At 39.7% G+C, this 22,185-nt stretch overlaps 2 protein-coding genes across 3 annotated transcripts in view; both read right to left on the bottom strand.

Moving 5' to 3' along the window:
- Positions 1 to 1,808: 1,808 nt before the first annotated feature.
- On the bottom strand, positions 1,809 to 10,729 carry pros1 (protein S). Of its 2 annotated transcripts, XM_032561723.1 has the most exons (14): positions 10,486 to 10,719; positions 9,804 to 9,961; positions 8,841 to 8,865; positions 8,670 to 8,753; positions 8,466 to 8,588; positions 8,195 to 8,320; positions 7,340 to 7,468; positions 6,869 to 7,109; positions 5,734 to 5,920; positions 5,396 to 5,560; positions 5,126 to 5,294; positions 4,401 to 4,537; positions 4,086 to 4,314; positions 1,809 to 2,593 (listed from the first exon to the last, which is right to left on the bottom strand). In XM_032561723.1, the coding sequence occupies exons 1-14, from the start codon at positions 10,562 to 10,564 to the stop codon at positions 2,415 to 2,417; spliced, it is 2,031 nt and encodes a 676-aa protein (XP_032417614.1). In that variant the 5' UTR covers positions 10,565 to 10,719; the 3' UTR covers positions 1,809 to 2,414. The 2 variants fall into 2 exon arrangements, with proteins under 2 accessions (XP_032417614.1, XP_032417615.1); XM_032561724.1 differs by lacking the exons at positions 1,809 to 2,593; positions 4,086 to 4,314 and having other exon boundaries at positions 4,459 to 4,537; positions 5,122 to 5,294; positions 10,486 to 10,729.
- A 1,312-nt stretch (positions 10,730 to 12,041) lies between these two features.
- rasa3 (RAS p21 protein activator 3) overlaps positions 12,042 to 22,185 on the bottom strand; it is a 42,981-nt gene continuing 32,837 nt past the window's right edge. The window contains exons 15-24 of the mRNA XM_032561722.1: positions 21,547 to 21,653; positions 21,262 to 21,339; positions 21,066 to 21,143; positions 20,549 to 20,622; positions 18,246 to 18,352; positions 17,625 to 17,707; positions 17,323 to 17,531; positions 17,127 to 17,230; positions 16,851 to 17,034; positions 12,042 to 15,390 (exon numbers count right to left, since the gene is read on the bottom strand). Of these exons, the coding sequence (XP_032417613.1) occupies positions 15,315 to 15,390; positions 16,851 to 17,034; positions 17,127 to 17,230; positions 17,323 to 17,531; positions 17,625 to 17,707; positions 18,246 to 18,352; positions 20,549 to 20,622; positions 21,066 to 21,143; positions 21,262 to 21,339; positions 21,547 to 21,653 (1,100 nt within the window). The 3' untranslated portion in view covers positions 12,042 to 15,314. The remainder of the gene's footprint in view (positions 15,391 to 16,850; positions 17,035 to 17,126; positions 17,231 to 17,322; positions 17,532 to 17,624; positions 17,708 to 18,245; positions 18,353 to 20,548; positions 20,623 to 21,065; positions 21,144 to 21,261; positions 21,340 to 21,546; positions 21,654 to 22,185) is intronic.

Raw genomic sequence — 22,185 nt, 5'->3', positions numbered from 1 at the left:
TGATGCAGTTCTCCACGCAACTCCATCCCTCCTTCTCCTTCTCAGCGAGTGTATACGGCCACCCCATTATACACTGGAAAAAACTGATTTCACCTTACTTCAACTATTGGCTTAGGTGGAATTGCAATGCAGACGAGTAATGCGGTGTTTCTGTTCAAGTTTGAGGAATGTGGCTCTCCATAATGTTAACACTGAATTAGTCATCCTCCTTTAAGATTTGCGTCTGTAAATGTTAGCATGTTACTTCTGACTGAAAATAAGGTTAATGTTTGGAATAAGTAAGACAGAATCCTACCTTCAGTCTGCCAGATAATCTGTGGAGGGAGCCAAAGATTAGGGTAATGGCAAGGAGGCCTACCAACCTCAAAGACTTGGAGACCACACCACAGATAAATTGTCAAAACAAGTTAAAAGCAGATCAGCGGTGGTAAGAAGAGATTGTTTACTGTAATGCCAATACAGATATTAACATTGCTATTAAGAAAATGTGATGAATTGGAAATCTGTCTAAATATGCCCCCTTATATTCAATTACCGCTGGAGATCGCCACCAACAATGCTGCAAGGACAAGTGGGTAAAGGTAATAATTGGACATATGAATAGACTACTGAAAAAGTTTAGAGTTTCAAAATTCATACTCCGTTTACATTTTACTATTGTTTTTTGAGAAATATCAATATAATTTCCTATCAGGGGAAAAACAATATTGGTTGAATGAAAACTAATTTAGTTAATCTGCCAGAGCTTTGAGTCATTTTTGACTGAACTGTTTTGTGAGACATGAATTATTTTTAACGTTAAGCTTGCATATCCATTTACAAGAGTATTTAGAAAAGTCACATTCTCTGAAACTTTTTTTTTTCTTAATGGCAGTTAAAAATTTTATTTTTACTTTCATATAAGTGCTGCCCTTTCTGGTCTAGTGACACAGTGGAAATACTGTTGCGTAACTCAGAAAACTTCCCGCAGTTATTTTTATTCTTGCCAATTTTTTTTCCCCCAAGAAATCATTTTTAGTTTGTTTCATTTACTGTAAATTAGATGCAAAACAGTTTCATTTTCATATTCTAGATACTATACACAATGATCATCCCTTTTTTGAGTTACATTCTTTTAGCTTTCATTTCTGCTCCCGTGATTTCTGTCTTTTTGGTATTGAAACACGGTCAAAGGTTTCAGTACCCATCTACCATGTGAACACCGTTCTAGTGAGGATTAAGAATAAGATTTGTGCTCTTATTTAGCCTGAACCTAACTTTTAAGCTTTAGCTTGAAAAGTTTTCAACATTTTAGCGAAATAGAAATAAAAAGTCCATAAAATAGTTTTTCAACTTAACTTTTTCTTTTCAAATGTGTACAAATGTGCAGAGAATGGATCTATAAAGGGGAATAATTCACTTTGTTTTGAGGTATTTTTTATGTGTCAAATCGATAAACAGAATTTGTGTTATTTTGGCACACAAAGTTGGAAAAAAAACTGCCTTGTCGAATATGGAGCCAGCCCTGAGCAATGCAAACTAATCTGCAACATAGGTACCATAAATCAGCAGAAATTCCTGAGAATCTACAGAATAGATTTCAAAACTTAGGAGAGGTTGTTAAAAAAAGTTCTTACTATTAAGTTAGAAAATTCCTACTGTTTGCATCTGTGCTGCTGTCATATTTCATGCACATGACAGCATCATTTTAATCAGTCAATACCTGACCCTGTTCTGTGTAATTGATCTCTCCTTCCTGAGTCTAATGAGTTTGAATTTAAACTCAGTATTATTTGAGGCAAGAGGACAGAAATTAATAAAATGCAAGAACCATTGCTTTAATTCAGTTTTATTAAAATAAACATCGAAAAGAATACACCAGAAAGAACTACACGGTTTGACTTTTATATACACTGGGAATTGTGCACCCATAATATTATCAACCAAGCTGGACACCAAAGGTTTCGATGTGTGACCCAGATCAGTATTGTAGATTCAAAGACACGTGTGTCAGAGGCCTCCAGGTTCTGCCTCTTTTTCTGAGACAAACACAGACAGGAACATGACTGCAGCAAGGACAGGGTACTATCAGAGCCTGGCCAACAGTGACCATTTGTTTATTTATCTACACAAAGGCAACCGTATGTTACTCAATACAAACTGCTACTGCAGAACGCAACTCTTTCTGTCAAAATATCTTGAAAAATTGTACATTTATTGCAACAAACTACTACAACCATAATGTCCAGCTTTTGCTGAAGCTAAGACCAACCAAAAAACCTGGAATAAGAAGGGTGGATAAAGTTACACAGCATGGATGAAGGACAGCACTTAAAACCCCATTATCTATCGGACATATCCCCAGAGGTGTCCCATGTGGGGTGTTGGCTAATTTGAGGAGTTTTTTTTAATGGTTTGCTAATTAAGGTCACTTCCTATGCAGGGCGATGTACATCAGGGTGTCCTGGGTCACTGACAGGAGGACAGGAATGAGACTTTATGCTGTTGTGTTTACTCAGTGCTTCGTCAAAGTCCAGCTGTCTGCCATTTATGCTGATGTCCATACAGCCGTGGTAAAAGGCTGACACAGGGGTGGCAGGCAAAGGGACGTCAGCTTAAAGAAAGAGAGTTGAAAAAAATTGCTTATAAATGGGCATAAACATCAGTGAAGTTTTTAAAGCTACTGGGCTTTTTTGTAAAATCATTTAAATTGTCTTCATGTACAAAACAAAAAGTCCACAATTGACTTATAACTTTCCCTCCCTGTCCAACGACTAAACATTGGACAGGGAGGGTTTCCTGTTTTAGAATAACCAAAATTGTTTTTGTGTAGCATTTTCAAAATAACAGAAATTTTAGAGAAGTCTTTATCAACAGTTTACTGAAACCTTTCATCTGCATAACTTGGATCAAACAAGCTTTGCTTTTCCTCCACAAGCTTCTCGTCTTGCTTTTTGAGTGATGGCTTCTTCCTCAACGAGTGACCTTTCAGCACATTTCAGTTCCTGACTTGCTTCACTGTGGATAATGGCATTCTCTTACTGGCTTCAGTAACCCTCATGACACCTTTTGGTTTTTTTATGGGACACATTTGCACATTTTGCACCAAAACAAATTCATCCCTGGGACTCAGAACACATCTTCCTCCAGAACAGTGTGAAGGCTAGACATTCTCATTGTGTATGCCTTCGTATGAATATGTCACTTTTAGGTATTTGGAAGTTGTACTCAAGAATTCAAACACATGTTGAGGTCCAGAGTCCTATTCCTGATATCGCTGCTGGTTTATTTTCTTTCCTCTATCTCACCATTCTGGCATTAAGCAGATAGGAATAAGTTTGGTAACTAACCAACCGAAAACGGCAAACATTTGGTTTGAATTAATGTCAGAAAAACAAGTTGCATGCATAAAACATGTCATATTTGTTTTGTTTTTGTTGTTGTAAAATGTTATTTAATCAGGATAAAATCCACACGCCCCAAAACAAGCTTCCCTCTTTATATGTCCCTTTCTGTGACATCACATGAGACAAATGACAACTAATCTTTTCAATACGTCCACTTGAATACATCTTGTTCTTTCTTCTTGTTTTTTTTTAATATATTTTGGTCTTTCTTCTTGTTTTTAATCAAATTCTTATAGTGTGTGTATAGTGTTTACACTAATGTTTGCTAAATAGTTAAATTTCCATGCCTCTTGTGACACAAAAAGCAGAATTGGCAGTGTTTTTTCTTTTTTTTTTTGCTTCAATGCACTTCAGAAAATTGTAGTAGCAAGTAAAATCCTGCAGTGGGAATCCATGTTTCATTACCCAGCTGTGTTTTTACAACCAATGAACATTTGCTAGTGAAAAATGCATCACTTGATAGAAGCTCAAACAACTGATTGTGTTGATTAAAGCAAGAAAATATTGTATACTCTACTAAGTCTTGCCACCCTAAAGTATCTGTTTCCTCCTGGCAGTGCTGTAGCCCCACCCTGTGGCTGAAATGTGTAAGCTTTAACAGATCTACCACATTCCTAACTTACATTTCCTCCTTAAGATTCAGGTCTGGGCTTCTAATAGACTAAAACATGACTTTTTAACCTTTGTTCTTTAACTTACATGGTATCCCGCCAATGTACGTGCTTATAGGGTTCTGCATGGTGGTGTTGAGCTGCTCCAGGGCCTTCTGCAGGGTTTCAGACTTTATGTAGCCAACAGTGGAGGAGTTTGCAGAGATCTGGATTTCTGTCGGAGTCACGTTCAGCTGCACCATCAACCGATCAGGGTAACACAACATAAGCGAGTCCAGCGTGGCCACAGAGACGCCGTCCAGAAACACTTGCAGGTTCTGGAGAGCAAATGCACATAAAGTTACAAAAGTTTGATCTAATGTGAACATGAGCTTATTTTCAATATCGGTATCGATTAACTCACTGCATCTTCTTCCTCCTTTGTTACCACAGCAACCGACAGGGGGACTGTGTTGTTGTAGACAAGAGCAAGGACGACACCTGTGCTCCTTGATGGACGGATGTTCATTGTTATATCCACCTTCCAGCTCCTAGAATCACCTATTTATGTAAAAAATACATAATTTCTGTTCAAATTAAACAGTAAGATTCAGCTACCTTCAAATTTCTACTTAAATTCATAAGCTCCAATTATAATACATCTTCAATTAGTGGTAAAACATCTGAAGTTTGTTAGACATTATATACCATTTGGACCAATTATATCTCACCAATTCAAACTTTTGGCTTGTTTATCCACTCATGGTGTGTCACCAAACCTTGCTCCAAAATGGTCTTTTCAGTGAAATCGGTGGACTTTGTCAACATGAAGCTAATTTTTAGAAGTATGGAACCAAGTACTAAGCCAATTGGAAAGCGCTACTCTGCAGAGTTCAAGTATTAACCTTGACCCGAAGTTCACCTCTGATTTCCAGTCGAGTCTGTGGAAGGTTTACATTGAAGCCCGAGGGTTCAAGCAGGAATTTTTTCAAATATATTTTTGCTTGTTATACTGTTTTATTGCTTTCTTAAAACTAAGAGAGCATATTCAACTCTACCGTCAGTCCTGCTGCAGCGCCCTATGACTATTCAAGCACACACTCAAAGCTTTCCCACAGGGATTAATAAAGCATGACTTAACTTACTCACTGTAGTCTATGTCGAAGAGTGCCAGTCCGGCCCCTGAGAAGAAGGACCCTCTTTCCACGTAGATGAAGCAGTGTTTGCTCTCCTTCTCCTGAATGACCTCTTTGACCCCAGAGGCCCCCTGGTTCATTAGGTTCCAGCCACGGATGCAGCCGTCGAGTCGGGGATTGATCTGATAGAAGAACAGAGAACAGTTTGGATTTTATGTGTCAAACACATCCATTTAGCCCTGTCTGTGCTACTTATTTCTCTGCTGTGACTGGGCCAGCTTACAGGCTTCATGACGTTGTCTGTGCGGTTGGGCAGCCCAGCGATGTAGACTTTGGTCTCCAGTTTGCCGTTGACTGAAGTGAAGAGATTCTCAGGGCTGTTGATGCTCATCACAGCCTCCTTACTGATCTTCACGCTGATGCTGCTTTCCAGCTCGTCCACCGAGATCTGTGTATCACACAGACAATATCACACTGCTGACGCCTTACAGCTTTCAGAGCAGAACCTCTGTAATCAGTTCAGTTTATCAATCAAGACATCAGCAATCTCTCTGTCAGCTAGAAGGAAGGAACCTGCTTTTTCTGTGTGCAGCAATTCACTGATGTGTCGCACTACCTTACCACATGCCACTGTCCGTCATTGATGGCTTTTCCTCCACTTGTAACCTTGTAGGTGTGCTGATTTTTAAACTGGACTTCAATGCGGCCACCCCTTAGTCCCAACATGAACCACGAGTCCGGGGCAGACTCGGCATACAGAACAACTCCCTCTGGGTCAAAGGTTCGGAAGTCAAACTCTGCCGTGAATCTATCGGGACGAAGAAAAAGGAAGATGAAATAACCCTCTGGACAATCATGACTGTCATGGATGTAGTCATGGTAACAGTATCTTCAGCATCTCTTATTATGCTACAAATACTTCAATATAATTCATTTAAAGAAAAAAAAAAGAACCACAATGTTTTTATTCCGGTGTTTGAGATGGATGAAGTATTTGAATAACAGTGGCTATTGCACCACCATTGATTGCTTAGTACATCTCAACCAACAAATCTGGGCCCTGAAAGTAGTTTGCTAAGGCTGGGTGAGTACTCAGGAGTAGCCTAATGTATGAAACCCATTTGAGTTGACAAAATGCGGATCATATTGGGACCAGTGGGACATCCTTTGTAGGTCTTGTGTCTAAAAGGTGTTTATTGTGGTTCTTGTTATAATATAATGTCAACTCGCAAAATGAAGCAAAATATTCTGAAAATCTATTACACCTATAATTCATGTGGACCATCACATCTGGGGTTAAATATTCTGACAATTTTATTTTCATAAAAGTCCAATATGTAAATGATATTGTTGTCCTCCTTGTCAATGTGGTATAAAAATGGTTTTAAGAAAGCTTTAACCAACAAAACCGAAAGTGCTGCTAAATCACAAATTCCACCAACAAGACAATACAAACAAAAAAATAAAGGACTGAATCATCAAGAAACCAAATTTAACCAGTCATGTATTCAAGTCATTAAAGTACTAAGACAGTTGCAATAATAAAATCCAATATTCCCTAAAACAAACCAAGATATACAGATGAAAAAAGGAACAGAAAACAACCTCAAAACCCAAAGGTGACAGGACTTTTTGCTAGGGAGCTAGGGAATTTTGTTTTTGTGTAGAATACATCCGCAGTCTCAAAAATGTTCAGTAATTGAAAAAAGACTGAATCCCAGTTACATTCATCAGCATATGCTTGTTAAACACCTACTTTGTGTTTTCTGGAAGGCGAAAGCGCAGGTAGACGACTGGAAAGCCTGCAAACTGCTCCCCTAGGTAAAGCATCTCAGGGTGTTTAAAGTCCTTCAGGTCCACGCAAACGGGGATTCTCTCGCAGTATTGCTCGTCTGCCGCCAGCTGTAACCCCCGACGGCCGTCACAGTGGCACGAGTAGCTGCCCACCGTGTTTTGACACGTCCCGTCACACGATTGCGTCTCGCACTCATCCACATCTGCAACAATGAGGGGAAAATTTTAAAAGACATTCGGATTGCTTGGTGAAATACACGTGGAGAGAGCCTTCGAGGTAAAATAATAATAGAAAAACAACAACTGGAAAGCAAACCAACTAGCAAAAAGTAAAGAAGGTTTCACATGCTGAGAGTCACTAATGTATTCAAGACCTAAAATGACATTATGTGCATGTCAGGTGAGGCAGAGCCTGGAAGGGTAAAGATCTCACCATCGCATGTCCTGGAAGTGAAGTTGTATTTAAATCCGAGGGGACACTGACACTCATACATGCCTGGTGTGTTGACACATTTAGCTGGTTGTTCACAAATACTGGCGTACAGCAGGCACTCATTGATATCTGGAAAGAAATACAATAACAGTCTTGTTAGACATCAAAATATAAACTGCTTAAGGAATATTTATAAGGTTTACAAGATGAATCAAATGTATACCATCTCTTGTAAAAAAAAAAGAAGTATCTTATTTGGGAATTTATGTGACACCTTAAAATGTCATGAGAATTAGATTAGAATCAGTTCATAGAAGCAGTGGATAACGGCAGAAACTCAACATGACGCTCACATGCACAATATGGAACAGCAGAGCGGCTTACTCACTCCCTGTAACCCATCAAATGAAAACAGAAAGCCAAATCATCAGACCGCCTGAGTTCATGTTTGTGAAGACTTTGTACTGGACAACACTCAAAGATAAACAGTGAGCTACCCACACAGAACAAAACAGGAAATGTCCAGATGATCAAAAATGGGACAGTGGACATCTACAAACCGTATGCTATTTCAAACAGCCTAGAGCTATTGGGCTGTTTTGGTGTTTTCAGCAGATCTGCTGGCCCATCGGGTCAGAAATAATAAATGATGTGCTCCCTGAGGGCAACAGCTGGGGGAGCAGAGTTTGTGATTTAAGGCATGAAGAGTTCAACTATCCACATGAATAAATAGCAAGAAAGGTATCAGAATGAAAAACAAACTGTTGTGTGCTCAGCTGTTGAGTAGAAGGTTTTTTTGACCGTGAAGTTGTAAAAGACCTGCCAGAAATCATTAAAAAAAACAGCAGATCTTACCAACACAGTTGATCTTGTCATTGATGGCGAAGCCTTCCTCACACAAGCAGTGAAAACTACCTGGTATGTTGTGACATTTTTGGTTGCATCCTGCTGGAAACTCAGGATCTGAGCACTCGTCGATATCTGCAGAAACCAACAGCCATGACAAAGCAATGTTCAGTCACTACAGGGCTTAAAATGATTTTCAGTCAAAGTTTAAAAGCACCATTAAAGTAAACACTTGTGCTTAAAAATCCAACAAAAAAAGAGCCAACTAATGATAACTGACCATCCTCGCAGCGCTTCCCCTTCCAGCCAGGCTTGCACACACACGAGAAGGAGGCCTGACCGTCGACGCAGCGCTCTGAGCCCTCCTTGTAGCACGGGTATGGTGTGCACTGGTTACTGAGCTCTGGTTTAGGACACACCGACCCACAGGGCATGACGCTGGCAGCAATTCACAGCAAAAGCAGACTCTGTGTTAAAATCTCACCCATTACGCAGGTTCGAAGGTCAGGCGGGATGTTTGACTGCGAGTTGTGGTTGTTGATGCCGACGCGGTGGGAACCCAAACACACTGCAGAAAAGAAGAAAACGAGTCACGGGTATGAAGGCACGAGATGCTGAAAATAGCAAAAAATAAAAGTGAAAATAGCAAACTCACAGACATATTTGGGGTAGAAGTATTCCTGCAAAAAAGAGTGACAGATTGACAACTGTTAGATGTTTCATACTTCAGGACTTAGAACAAAATACGTCCAAAATCAACCTAGAGCCAGTGTTTTGAAGAATTAATCATTTAAATCACCAGTGCTACAATTATTGGCATCCTTAGCATTTTTCCAAAGTTAAAGTATCTGAACCAGCGTCTTAGTTTTTATTTACATTTCTTTTAGGTTGATCAGACTTTCTATGAACCTTTAATTAACAATCCACTTTTAAATGGCGTTTATCCCTCCAATATGCAACAGGAGCAGGATGGAACAGGAGGTAAAATAAAACTCTTTGTTAAAGAGCTGCAGGTAAAGAGTGACATCTTTACCGTCACCAAGTCTCCATAACAACCTTTAGATGCTATTTACAACAACAAAACCTCCAGGCGGCTCTGAAGACAGAAAAGTATTTATGTTTTATTGCATGGTGGAGGAACTGTGATGCTGTGGGCTGCCTTCTATTCAAAAGGCCCGCGGATCCGTTTTAGTTCACACGGCTTCAAGGATTCTAGGAATTTTTTGTAAATAAATGTGGCACAAGTTAAAGTCTGAACAACCAGGAGTTGACCCACTTTTTATTCATCTGGTATTTGTGTTGCTTTTCTTTCGATGACTTAAACAAATCACCTAAAACACACATTTGAAGATGTGAACTTAAGCTTCTCTCAAAGTTTTCAAAGATTTTCACAAATCTGAAGCATGATATGCAAATTCAACTTCTAGTGAAGCTGGAGGCTTTTTGCTTTACATTTCTTCCAACTTCGCTGCTTGTGTGTTCTTTCTGTGCTCCCATATATTCTGTTTCATTCCCATTCCTGATCCTCCTCTCCTTTATTTTCTGCTGAAGCTGGTTTCAAAATCTGACATGTCCTGCAAATGCAGCAACATCTGATCTAACCCCGGGGGACCCTTACCGTCTCCGGGTAGTTCTCAAAGATCTCCCTTGCCTCCTCCTTGTTGCACACCTCCTCGATGCACTCTCTCTCCAGGTTGCCCTTCTTGCTCTCCTCGAACAAAGAGTTGGCCCTCCGGTGCCTGCTCAGGAACTGGGAAGCTGTATTCTGGTTCAGGACTAACACAGACACCCTGCTTCAGAAACAAGCTCCAAACAGCCACAGCTTCTTTGTGTAAAGACAGAAAGAGATTTGCTGATTTGTAGGTTCCTCTAGTGATTAATGCAATACAGAAACACAACAAAGCCTGACTGATCCTCACAGGAATGCAGCTGAGGAGTCTCTTCCCTCATGACAGCTGGCCCATGTGTTTCTGGACTAACCTAATTGTTTCTCTATGAATTGGCAATAAGAAGAGTTCATTGCGAAACGGTTATTTCCCAGAAATAGCCCCCCTAGTTGCTGTAAGCGGCTCATGTTGTCCAGGCTTTTTGTTTCACGGTGTATGAGAGTCATGACCCCCCCCTCTGATTATCTTTTTTTTTTTTTTTTTTATGTAAAAGTCCTGCAAGTTTCCCAGCTGGTTTCATCCAGACTGGAAGCTCAATTTGGGGCCACGGTTTGAGTTTTAATGCGACCTGACGAGCCTGCCCCGTTAATGTCAGCAAAAAAAACCCCCGCAAAAAGCAGCGATCGTACTTACATCGATAAGCATCGGCGAGCGCCACTAGTAATACTAGACAAGCCAAGGGTTTCCCAAGAGCCCGCTTCTGCCTCCACATAGTCGAGCCGTTCTTCCAGCTACAGGCCACGGTTTGGCTTAGACTGACCGAGAGCAGGTCGGTAAGGAGAAGGGGGAGTCGGGGGCAAACTTTATTTTTCCCGAAAGTGTTTTTGTGAAAAAAAAGAAAAGAAAAGGACAGGGAGGGAGGGAGGGAGGCAGCGAGGGAGCGCTGCTAACACGCTATTGACGCTCTCTGGCTTTTGTTTACTCAACGTGGCTGAACTCAGGCGGAAAATAGCGTTACTAAACACAGTACAGGACAGGGGGCCCACAGGGGGCCCACAGCCCACAGGAGAACTCAACCAATACGCAATATTGCATATTTTAGAGTATTTAAAAAAAAGATTGATGTCCAAGTTAAACAAGGATGAAATGTCCATTGATTTATCTCCTAATTCAATGGGTGTCCAAAGTGCGGCCCGTGGGCCATTTACGGCCATCTAAAGGATTTTGGACGGCCCCCAGAGCTCAGATGTGGAATGGAGAAAATATGGTGGTCGATGGGGGTGGATATTTTTTTCCATCTTTAGGGCACTTTTTTCACAGATAGGTAACATCTTGGAAAACAAAATTGAAGGTGCAAAAAACATATTTGCATTATTAAGAAAGGTTTTGCATTCATCTTAATTTTGGAGCAACGAGAACCACAAACATGGACCTAATTTTTCTCAAAAATAAATCTTAGTTCGCCAATAAGAAAATCTACTGAAAAAAGGCTGAACCTGTGGGTCTCTCTAAAGACCTTTTCATAATTTACAGATCCACTTTTTACAAAAACTCCACCGTTTTGTTGATTGCAGTAAAACTGACATCTTTTTAGTTCTTTATTGACCAGATACAGTAAAAAATTTTAGTAATTTTTTATCCGTTCTAGTGGCTCATATCTGAGAGTGGTCAGACAGGAAAGAGAGTAGTGAGAGAGGGAGAAAACATGCGGCAAAGGTCATCGGGCTGAGACTCAAACCTGTGGGTTGTGTGCTCTACTCCTGCACCACCAAAGTGCCCAAAAAGTTAGTTTTAAAAATGTCGGGCGGTGCGGTGGTGCAGGAATAAAGCGCAACCCAATATTATATTTTTAAGCAGCTGGTTGGATCTCTATAAAAACATACTATGTATAACACTGGATCTCTCTTGGTTGGTGTTTAGTCAGGGGAAGACATTGCAAAGGAAATTGACAAACCTAGCTGTCTTAACAGCAACTGATAAGTTTCTACAATTGGTTTTAAACACGAATACAAGCCAGAAGGCTGTTATATGCATGTTTTTGTGGACCAAAATGAGACCAAAATAAAGCTTTTGGCAACATTTCATCGACTTTATCTAGAAAAAAAGGTGATGGTGGCATAACTGTGAAACATAACTTATCACACCTAACACTTTGCTTGGCTTAGATATCTCTACAACCTTGTTTCCAATAAAAACTAACAAACCACACCTCTTGAGGGACGTTAAGAACAAATGACACATATACCAGATTTACATTAATATTGTATTCATTTAGTTATTCAGGAAAAAAAAAAAACACATCACATTTGCACCATTCATCCAGCTGTTGTATGTACACATTTTAACACACTTATTTTAATACTTTTAAAATATTTGTACAAAATACACTGTTCTCCCTTTATACCACCTCTCTGCTTTTAGAGGCATTTTCTTGCAAAAGGTCAGCAGACGTGAACTGTTGATTTGTGGTATTATTGCATATTGTCTTTATTGCATAATTCAGTCCCCCTTTATTTGGGGGCTTTCGGGATGGAGGAGGTGCTTTTTACCGTAACTGCCATCGCTGCACCACCTCAGCAGACTCTTTACTGGAAAATTATAATAAATATCAGTCTCATACACCTGAGGAAAATTAGCAACTGAAGAGAAGAAAATAACTGTTCAGAAGTCAAAGCAACACTGTTTTCTTAATAATTCACAAATGATCATTTACTAGGAAAGAATTTCTTTCTTTTTCTAGAGGAGAAGAATAAAGGATATTTATAAGGGGAGCACTAAATCAGGCCAAAGTGGGGAAACAGTGTCCTTAGCATGATAGTGGGCAGTGGTTGGTTTTAATAAATGGCATTACAAAAAAAATTACAAAAGGTTTAAATTAATTGTCGATAAAATCCATCATCAAAACACAACAAGAATACACACACACACACACACTTACTCCAGTCATTCCGTTCAAGGTTTGCGTATGACAAGATAGAAAACAAGAAGCTTCCTTAAAATTCACCACAGTCATCAAAGACGAGAAGAATGTTGTTTGAATAAGCGTTCAGCTGCTTTTAAAACAGTTCAGGCTGAGTTAGACAAAAAATACATCTCTAAATAACAGTTTTTTTTGATTGCTTTTTAAAAAGTTGATTTTAGAAAAATCATGACTGGCACTGGTTGGGACCCTGTTTTCACGGGAACACCTGTGAGGCTAAATATACAAGAGCTGAGTTTTAGAAAATACAAAATTTGCTTCTTCTTTTGTTTTCAAGAGTCCATCGGGGCTACAGCTGCACTTCACATGCACTGGTTTGGCAAGAATGAGAGCTTAAGTCAGAGTGGCTGCCTGTGGAAAGAGTGAAGGGACAAAAAGAACCAAGCAAGAACAATAAACCCTGTACCTTCAACAGATTCTGAGCTGGAGTCCGGTAAGATTCACAGCGGACAGCTTCTCAGAGGAATGCATAAAAATAAGATACTTCACAACACAAGGAGGGGAAGAGGAGGCAAGTTCTCCAAGAGAACCCATCGAAAACAAGGACTGCACCTTTATAGCAACACAAGTCAGCTCCACATAAACCATGTCAAAAATACAGCTTGTGTTAGATTAAATGGAATAGTAGGAAGGAAAAGAAATATTTGTAATGGTTTTTTCTAACACTCTGCATGTCAATGAAATAAGTAAAGTGACTTTAGCTACCTACACAGAGTAAAAAAAAGTCCAAGCAGCGTGTGAGATTATAGCTTGAATGGAGAATTTTGTTTCTCAGTTTTGTTAAAATACAACAGCTACATTAGTGTGAAAGCGGCATTTCAATGAAAAAATAAATAAATAAATGTTTATGTGCCTAAAAAATTGGGACTCCAGATCCACAGGTGCTTAAAGGCTTCCAGGGACTGATTTATTTGAATATTCACTGATGTGCCTTCATGTCTTTCACTGTATGTGGCAGCATGTTGAGATAATTTTCTAAATGCCTCTCGTACAGCAGTGTTCGTAGATTAAAAACAACCGCTCTTTTGCCAAATTTGTACCCAGCTTTTACCAATTTTATTTTTTCATTTATTTATAATTGTATTTTTTAAAGAATTTATACGACACTATTTCCAGTATTTCTGTTTCTAATCCCTATTTGGGCTACTTGAAATATGAGCACTAATACTCCCCGCCTGGACCAAAATGACCCAAAGAGTCCTCCGGCTGGTAGATAACCACATTTCCTTACAGTGGATTACACAACAGAAACTGATTTTGTATGAAAGATTTTTAAAGCAGGTACAAAATCATCAAAAGACAGATAGGAAGAGTGGCTCCCATTTTTCTCTGAAACAGAAGGCTACAAAATGACTAAAACTGCAAAAGTACGATGTGGTGAAATAATGACCAGAACCCTACTGATAATGGCTCTAAACTGGCAACAAGTTGCATTATGACATTAGAGCCAAACTCTAAAATAAATTGGTTTATTATCTAACATGTCACTAATTCAACCAACATTACAGGCTCCAGACCAACTTTGTTGGAGTTCAGAGTACCTGGGACTTTGTGCATAGGAACCAAACCTCTGGTTTGGTTTGAACTGATTTTAGTGATGGATGCAGTCAATGTTAGAGCACACAAAGACTCTGTGTAAGCAGCTAATGACACCTGCAATCTTCTCTTCTGTCCTCTATACAGGTCACAAATGAATGTGAGAAACTATACCAGGCTTACAGTGCTGATGATAACGATGAAAAAGAAACATAAAATTGTGCGTGGAGTGAGAATTTACAGCTAACGTTGAGCTACTTTCAGATTTCCTTGGTCCCAGTGATCCCTTCTTTTGTCCCCTTGACACTTGCAACCTTACAAGAGGGGAACTGGGACAAAACAGAACAAAAAAACAACAACACACACAAACACAAGTGCATAGGGACAAAGTCCTTTCTTCCTTCTTAAGTTTGGTCTGTCGGAGGTGAAATGCAGTAAAACATTTCACCAATCATTAAGAAAAAAATACACTTAGACAACAGAAGATGTTCAAAGTGTGCTGTGAGGCTTGTTCATCCAAGGATCTGGAGGCAATTAAAGTGCGTGTTGGTCACCACAAACAGTGTCCAGTGAAAATGCTTAGTTTATTCTCTCGTCGCATCGCAGAAGGGACATCAGGGCTGATGCAAGTGTGGTGTGAATAGCTCAGCTTTTAGATCCCTTCTTTCTTCGCACTGATCTGACGTTTGTTCCTCCAATTTCTGCGGAATACGTTCAGAGACGCTGTTGTGTGGTCCAACCAACACAACACAGCTCTTAAAGTCTGGCATCGGGTTTCCTTAACAGCTGAACAAATCAGTAAATCAGGGGATCCCTGTTGCCAAACCAGCTCATGAGTTACCTCAGAAAATTATTTGGCTTGGACGCTGTTCTTTTTCATCTTATCTAGAAAAAGAAAAAGACAGATTTACGACTCAACAGAACACGCTGGGCTGCTTTAGAGTCGGGTTTTCTTGCAGTAAAGAAAAAACAAATATGCTGGTTCTGGGCATATGCAGGGCTGCTGCTAGATAGAGTAGGTGGTGTTCTCAGACTGCTGACGAATGTAGCACTGAAAGCTCTTGTCTCCGATCGGATGCTCCCTGAGAGGACAAAAAAAAAGGTGTTGTGAGGCTTTAGATGTCAGAGGGCAAAACATGCACAAAAGTCTGACATTAAATAAACAACTGATGTGACTTAATTCTCAGATATGAATGTGAACTTTAAGTTCACCAAAATTTTGTTGATATTTCAGGAAGTTGTGCAATTCTACCACCTGCTGGCTGATAATGGTAGTTACGACAATGACCTGGAGACTCATTTTAATTTTGTGGCACATCAAGATAAAGAATGTCTTCAAAGGGCCGGTTGTGGCAGAAAGCATTGATAAAACTCCCTATTAACAAGCTGTTAAAATATGCATTTGATGAGAACCTCCTGAACTTAGATATTACACATCTTTTTATAGAGATGTAATTTGGCCGTATAAGGATAAAACTACAGTGATGTGATTAATAAAATGATATTCTATTCTGTTCTAAGGTTCTAAGGAACCACATAAAAACTTATGGCTGGCCAGATTTGGCCCATGGGCTGAGAGTTTGAAACATGTGACCTACTAGATAGAAAGCCTCCCAGTGTAAAATAAAAAGCCTTAGAATAAAGAGTTATTTTATCACAGTAGCATAGTCTTACACAAAAAATGAAAAATAAATAGAAAAAAAATCAACCCTGCTGTAAATACATCCCATTTTTTGTTTAAATCTTCCTGCTTTTTCAAAGAATTCATGATGCAATCCACTTTAACAATTTTTTCGGGGGCTTTTAGCAGAGAAACAGTGTCACAGATCCTCCACCATACTTAAAAGTGGCCTTCATGTGCTTTTTCACAAATCCTTACCTTCTTAAAATAATGGCAATTTTGAGCAAGAAGTGACTTGTGCCATTATTTTAGGAAAGTGGCGATATTCCACCTCTGTTTAAAGCCGAAACCATCTTAAAGTGTGTGACCTAAAAGCTCCATCTTAATCTCATCTGCCGACAGAGTTCTAATTAAAGTTCTTGAAGAGTTTAGGAAACTCCGAATGTTTTGTGATATTATTTCAGAAATGACTTTTCACTGCGTGGTCTTTTTTGCCACCCAAAAACAAAAAAATAGAAAAACAGTTGGCACATAAGTTCCATCTAAAATTGTGCTGGAAATTTTGAGAAACCCCAAGACTCCATTATTTGTTACAGTTCTGAAAGAATGAAATCTGGAGATTTTTTTAACCTCCCTTGACATTTCGCTTTTTATGCATCGTGGCAAGATTAACTTGGATCCTCAGACAACAGCTTTAGCTGTTTATAATCGTTGCTCTGATGGCAAATTTAGGTGAGTTGCTACCTTCCTGCAGCCACTTGTGAAGATTTAAAAACATCTACAGTTTTTTTTTTTATTATTATTCTACTAGATGGTTTATTTTAAAGATTTTTACACAGCTTTACCAGAAGGGGTAGTGAATGTGAAGGGCACTTCACATTTGACTTAACATAGTAAATGTATCATATCAGAAGCACATACTGGCTGCCTATCTTTGTCTTCTTGAACTTGTCCCGTTTGTACTTGGTGTGCTGCTGCTCCAACGTCTGCACAGCCGAAATGATCTGCTTCAGGGTTTTGTACGTCTCCTGGGGGTCGTCGATGACAAAGGTAGAATACTCCTCCTGTTCGGGCCCGTCGTACACGGACTTACTTCCACAGGCCTCTGCATGGGGGAGTCACAAAGAAAACAGGAGATGAAGTGAAGATACACACATGTAGAAAACAGTGCGTGAGGCAGAGTCGCTGGTGTCTGACCTTGCATTTTGATCAGTTTGGTCATGTATGTGCCGAAGAGGGAGTAAATCCTCTCAGTCTCTCTGTCGCCGTCTACGTCAAGCTGGATGTTTGCAGGTAAGCCGCTGAAATTAGGTGAACACATGCATACGGTGAGAGGAAGAGATGGAAAATAAGTAGAATCTGACTGGGGGTGTGCTTTGAAGGCTCCGTGTACCCAGTGCAGGGCGTACACCCCGGGGCTGTGTCTGCGGACAGCTTGCAGCAGAGCCAGTGGCCGTTGAGGTAGGCTGAAGGGTGGTAGGTGCTCAGGCGTTTGCGGTTGCACTGGCTGACTTTGGTCAGGATGTCTATCCAGTCTCGGGCCTCCACACAGTTGTTGGCTTGGATGTAAAGCGCTCGCTCCGGCTGAATAACCTGGAACATCTGGAGGAAGGGGCAAAAGCAGCAAGTAAGCAGAAGTTTTAAGCTCTTGCAGAAAATCTTTTGGAGCATTATCTCGGGAGGAGCGGTCCTCACATTTTTCATCTTGAACGACTCCTCTTCTAGCCTCTCCACAGCCAAGATGTTCTCTATAGGAATGCTGCACAGAGCGCCCTCTCCTGGAGCAAACAGGTAGCACAATCAAACAGAAGAAATGCAAACTAATCTAAAAAAAAGAAAAAGTTTTGTAAAGAATGTAAATAATGCTGAGGAGCTAATCAAACAAAGGTATAATGAATCCGTTTCTTATTTCACGTAACAATTATGGGACAAAATTGCAACTATCAGATATTTTATTGTGATCATATTTTGGATCTTGTTTTTGGGATCATAATCCCAAAACACATTATTTTCCAAAACCTCTGCAAGTTGGCTCTTCAGTATCTTTGGTTTGTAGAATATTGTCTGCAATATATCTGCGACATGTGCTAAAAATACAACTCTAAATAAAGAATTTCAGATTAGCTTCAGTCAGTAGTCAGGGTGCACACACTAGCTGCCTGCCGAGTAACTTAAATCTGCACCACGTGTGCTGCGGGATGAGTGTGCACGCTCTGCACATTCCCACCCCCTCTTCTGCAGAGTCACACAGAAACGCCCACCAAGACGTAAACGTAGATCATAGTTTAATCTTTCTGGGGAACTCGCTGAGCCCACCTTTTGTTTTGTGATAGGTGAACTCATGGTTGGTGAGTCGGAACCATCTTTTCTTGAAGTTCTTTATCCCAAACCGGTTTCTGCCCTGAGCTCTCTTTATCATAAATCTGCAGAAAAATGAGAGCGGAGCAAAAACACAAAAATTAAGCTCAAGTGTTAAATTGAACAGTTTCTTAAACAAAATGCACGTAAAGGTTTTGTCTGGAGGGCATTGCTTCATCCATATGTGAAAAAACCTCTAAAGAAGAGATTTGACATAAACCCTTTGGAAGAACGTTTGAACTGATTTGAGAGATTTCCGTATTAAGAGTTTCTCATTCTTTACAAATGTTAAAAAATTCACAGCTGAAGCAGAAGAATACCGTTTTACAAATCAGTCAATAAGTCAGACAAAGCAGACAGGTCAGCTGATCAAAATCTATCAGTGGTTTTCCATATTTTACCCAAATCAATAAAGTTGCATAAATTATACATTTTCCTTATTGGTGTACAAATGACTTCTGTTTCATTTCATTACTACTTAAGTAAAAATTGACTTACAGCAATATTTTTTTTTAGACATGGACAAATCACTCAGCCAGTGGTCAAAACTGGCCGTTTACTCCTTTATTGTCTCTAACTAGGGACAAAAATGTAAAATATATATTGTATTCTTCATAGAACAAAGAAATGTCCTGTTACTTTGGTCTATTAATGCTCAAAAAAACATGTTCTTTAATTTACTTTGCTTAGCATGTAGTAAGAATCAGACATTTAAAAACAGTATAATCTGATGGAAACAATCTTATAATTTATTTTAAACTCCTACCTCATTTAAGGAAACCTGCAACACATTCCTTTCATATTTTCTAACATTTAGTGCTTAAATTCAGCTAAGAGGTAATTCTGCCAAAAAAAAAAAATCAGACTACAGTTACAAATATTGCTTATTTTATTCATTTTGTGACATTTATGAATCATGTTTCACAGTTTGCACCTTTTTTAAATCAATAATTACATGCACACTAGTACATTCATGTTCTTCCAGTTTAAAGAAGGAAACACCTGCATTGGTTTAACCAGTGGTTGAGGGTGCTGGAGGAGCTTTTCATGAATATCCATAAGTGTCTCTAGTTTGACAGTATGCTTGTTGTTGTTAGTAAAACATGTAAAACCACTGGGCAGGACGGCATAAAGGAGAGTAAAGAGCAGGATGACTTTCTACAGGAAAACAAGAAACATAAATCTGCAGGAATCTAAACCCTAAATCTCTCACTATTTCACAGATCCTGGGTCAGATCTACGTAAATCCTCTGTTTTAGGCAGTGACATTGTCACGCTCTGGATGCAGAGGAGTCGGGGATGCGGGCAGATATGAGATAGTGGAAATGTTTGTGAGTTAACAAAGTCTGGCTGTCGTCGTCACACCAAGCGTGTCGGGAGGAATGGGATGAGCCAATCTGCACCATTAACACTGCCAAGGTAAGCGGGTCTAAAGGCTGACGCTTTACGTCACACAAGCACGGTGGAGTTACCGAATCACACTCTCAACCGTCACCGCATCAGGAAATGCAACAACACTTTCAATAGTTTCTTGTCTACAAGGGAATATAAAGTGTCAACAGTTTGCACATAATGATGGTGGGAGACAAATCATTTTGGGGGAAGTCACAGCGCAAACACAAGAGGCGGGGGTGGGGTCACCAAGGCAGAAGATCTTACCTGCCCTTTGGGGCTTTAGGCCCCTTCCCATCAACCCTCTTTATAGTGACTTTTACACTCCTACGGCCGGGAGCAGAAAAACAAGAGGGTGGGGTTGTTGATGAGTCAGGTACTGACCTTGTTAGTGATTACAGATCAACAGCTACTGGGAGTGTTGATGGAAGAGGATCACTGTTTTGCCTCAGAAGGATCTTTATGGTGTAAAATCTACTATGTCAAGGGTCATGTTTCAGAGCTAAACTCTGCTGTGCTCCCTGTTTTTCTCAGATTTTCTCTTTTAAATTTAGACATTAGAAGAAAATGATTGAAAGGCAACAGAATCCATAAATTGAGCATGGGCAGCCATCTTGTCATCTGCTTTCGTTATATTCAGAGAAATACTGAGGTGAACTAAATGTGGTGGCAACTACGGCTTAAGATTTATTTAATAACACTCGTTAGTGCGGTTAGCCTTTAAATTCATCTCCAACTCTGCTTGCTATTGTGTCTAAAGTTAAGAAACAATTTTACAACAGCTTCATGTCTTATATTTACATTTGACATATGTATTTATAATGCTTTTGTAAAGTCACATTAAAAACAACATTAATGCGTCTCCTTACCCCTCCTTGAGCATGATTGGTGTTTCAATGCTTTTCTGATCCCATTTGCCAGAAGTGGAGATCAGGTCCAGAAACTGTGAAGGTAAGTGAAAGATGCATTCGGTCAAAGTCCAGATATTCCCAGCGCTCCTTTCATATATATTTTATGTCAAACTAGCATTATTTCCAAAGTTAAAATCTTCAGTCTTTTTTTAGCCAGTCTTAAAAGAGTAAATAGAAAACCTTACTGCGTAATTAATCGAAGATATAGTTCTATGGATGGATAAAATGTTTGGACAATATGATGAGTAACAAACTCCATAAATAAACTTATTTTCCATGCTCTTTTTTCCTGCTCCACACTTATTCAAACAAATGTATTGCTTTTCCACCAAGCAACCCTGCTACTCCTTCACATCATGTTTTTAAAAATGCAGATCATTTCCCATCTAACTGTTTTTCTTCTAACTCATCCCACATAAAAGCCAGTGTCATTGAACAGTCTGCCAAGTGTCTGTGAGAAGAAGCAGACACTCACATTCTTTACAGCATCTGCATATTTCTGCTCATTGAAGTAGTCGTAAAACGCAGCCATGTAGGACTCTTTGAAATTGGCCTTGAAAAGAAAAAAAAAAAGGATAAAAAGGAGATGGGAAGTAAGACGCTGGTATCTTTGTTTTGAACTGAATAGCTCAGAGTGTTAGACAGAACCAGGTTGATGCAGAGCAACTCACAGATTTAGACTTGGCGAGACTTCCAAGAGTCTGTATTGTCTTGGAGATGAGGGTGAGGGTTCTTGAAGTGGCGGGATCCTACAATCACAAAACACAAATTATTATTTATCCTACCTGACTGTGATTCAAAGCATTTCACTCAAATTCTCTCCTCAACCTGGTTCCACAACATCAAAGAAATAAGTCAAATCTTTTGCCTTTTGGCAAGCACTATCACCAGCGCTCGCTTCAGATGTAGATGCCAGTGTAAACAGAGTTTGTGTTAGCAGTAAATATCCTACTCACGGGGTGATGGGGCCGTAGGTGAAACAAGTTTGGTGAGAGGATGGCTGGCGCAAAGAATCGCAGGAAGATGAAGCTGCTGACGGCTGTGTATCGGACATCTTGGTCAACTGGATAGAAGAGGAAACAACAGCAAGCATGTTTGACACACATTTCAAGGGAAAGAAATGTGTCAAGGGAAAGAACCTGCTGTGAACTGTGTGATACTTTGTTTACTGGAAACAGATCGTGTTTCTGGTGACTATGGAGTGTACTGGCTACACAGAACACATTAAATTTTGCAGGCTTTGTTTATAAAAAGCAAACATAAATTGTATCATGTATCTTTGGGAGCTTTCCTAATTTTATGACTTACTTAAGAAGCACAAATGAACTACAGTTGGAGACAGAAACAACTGTTTCTCCTGTGACTGCAGTGGCTCATGACGGCCAACAGGGGGCACCAGAGTCTAATGAAATGATTCAATAATTTTCCTGAAACACCTCAGTGGTTTTGGGACAGACAGCAAACATAAAAGTACTTCTCGGTACCCACTGCATGTGCACTTAGTGTCCTTGTAAATCTTCCACTTCCTGCTATTTACAACCCTCCACTTCCCGTTGCTTATTCCCAGTTTTCCTGCATCTCTAAGAAGTCGTTAT

The sequence above is a fragment of the Xiphophorus hellerii genome, chromosome 4, assembly GCF_003331165.1.
Source record: "Xiphophorus hellerii strain 12219 chromosome 4, Xiphophorus_hellerii-4.1, whole genome shotgun sequence".
NCBI classification, from domain to species: domain Eukaryota; kingdom Metazoa; phylum Chordata; class Actinopteri; order Cyprinodontiformes; family Poeciliidae; genus Xiphophorus; species Xiphophorus hellerii.
Note: the sequence above shows the minus strand (reverse complement) of the source record. Positions and strands in the feature narration are given on the sequence as shown.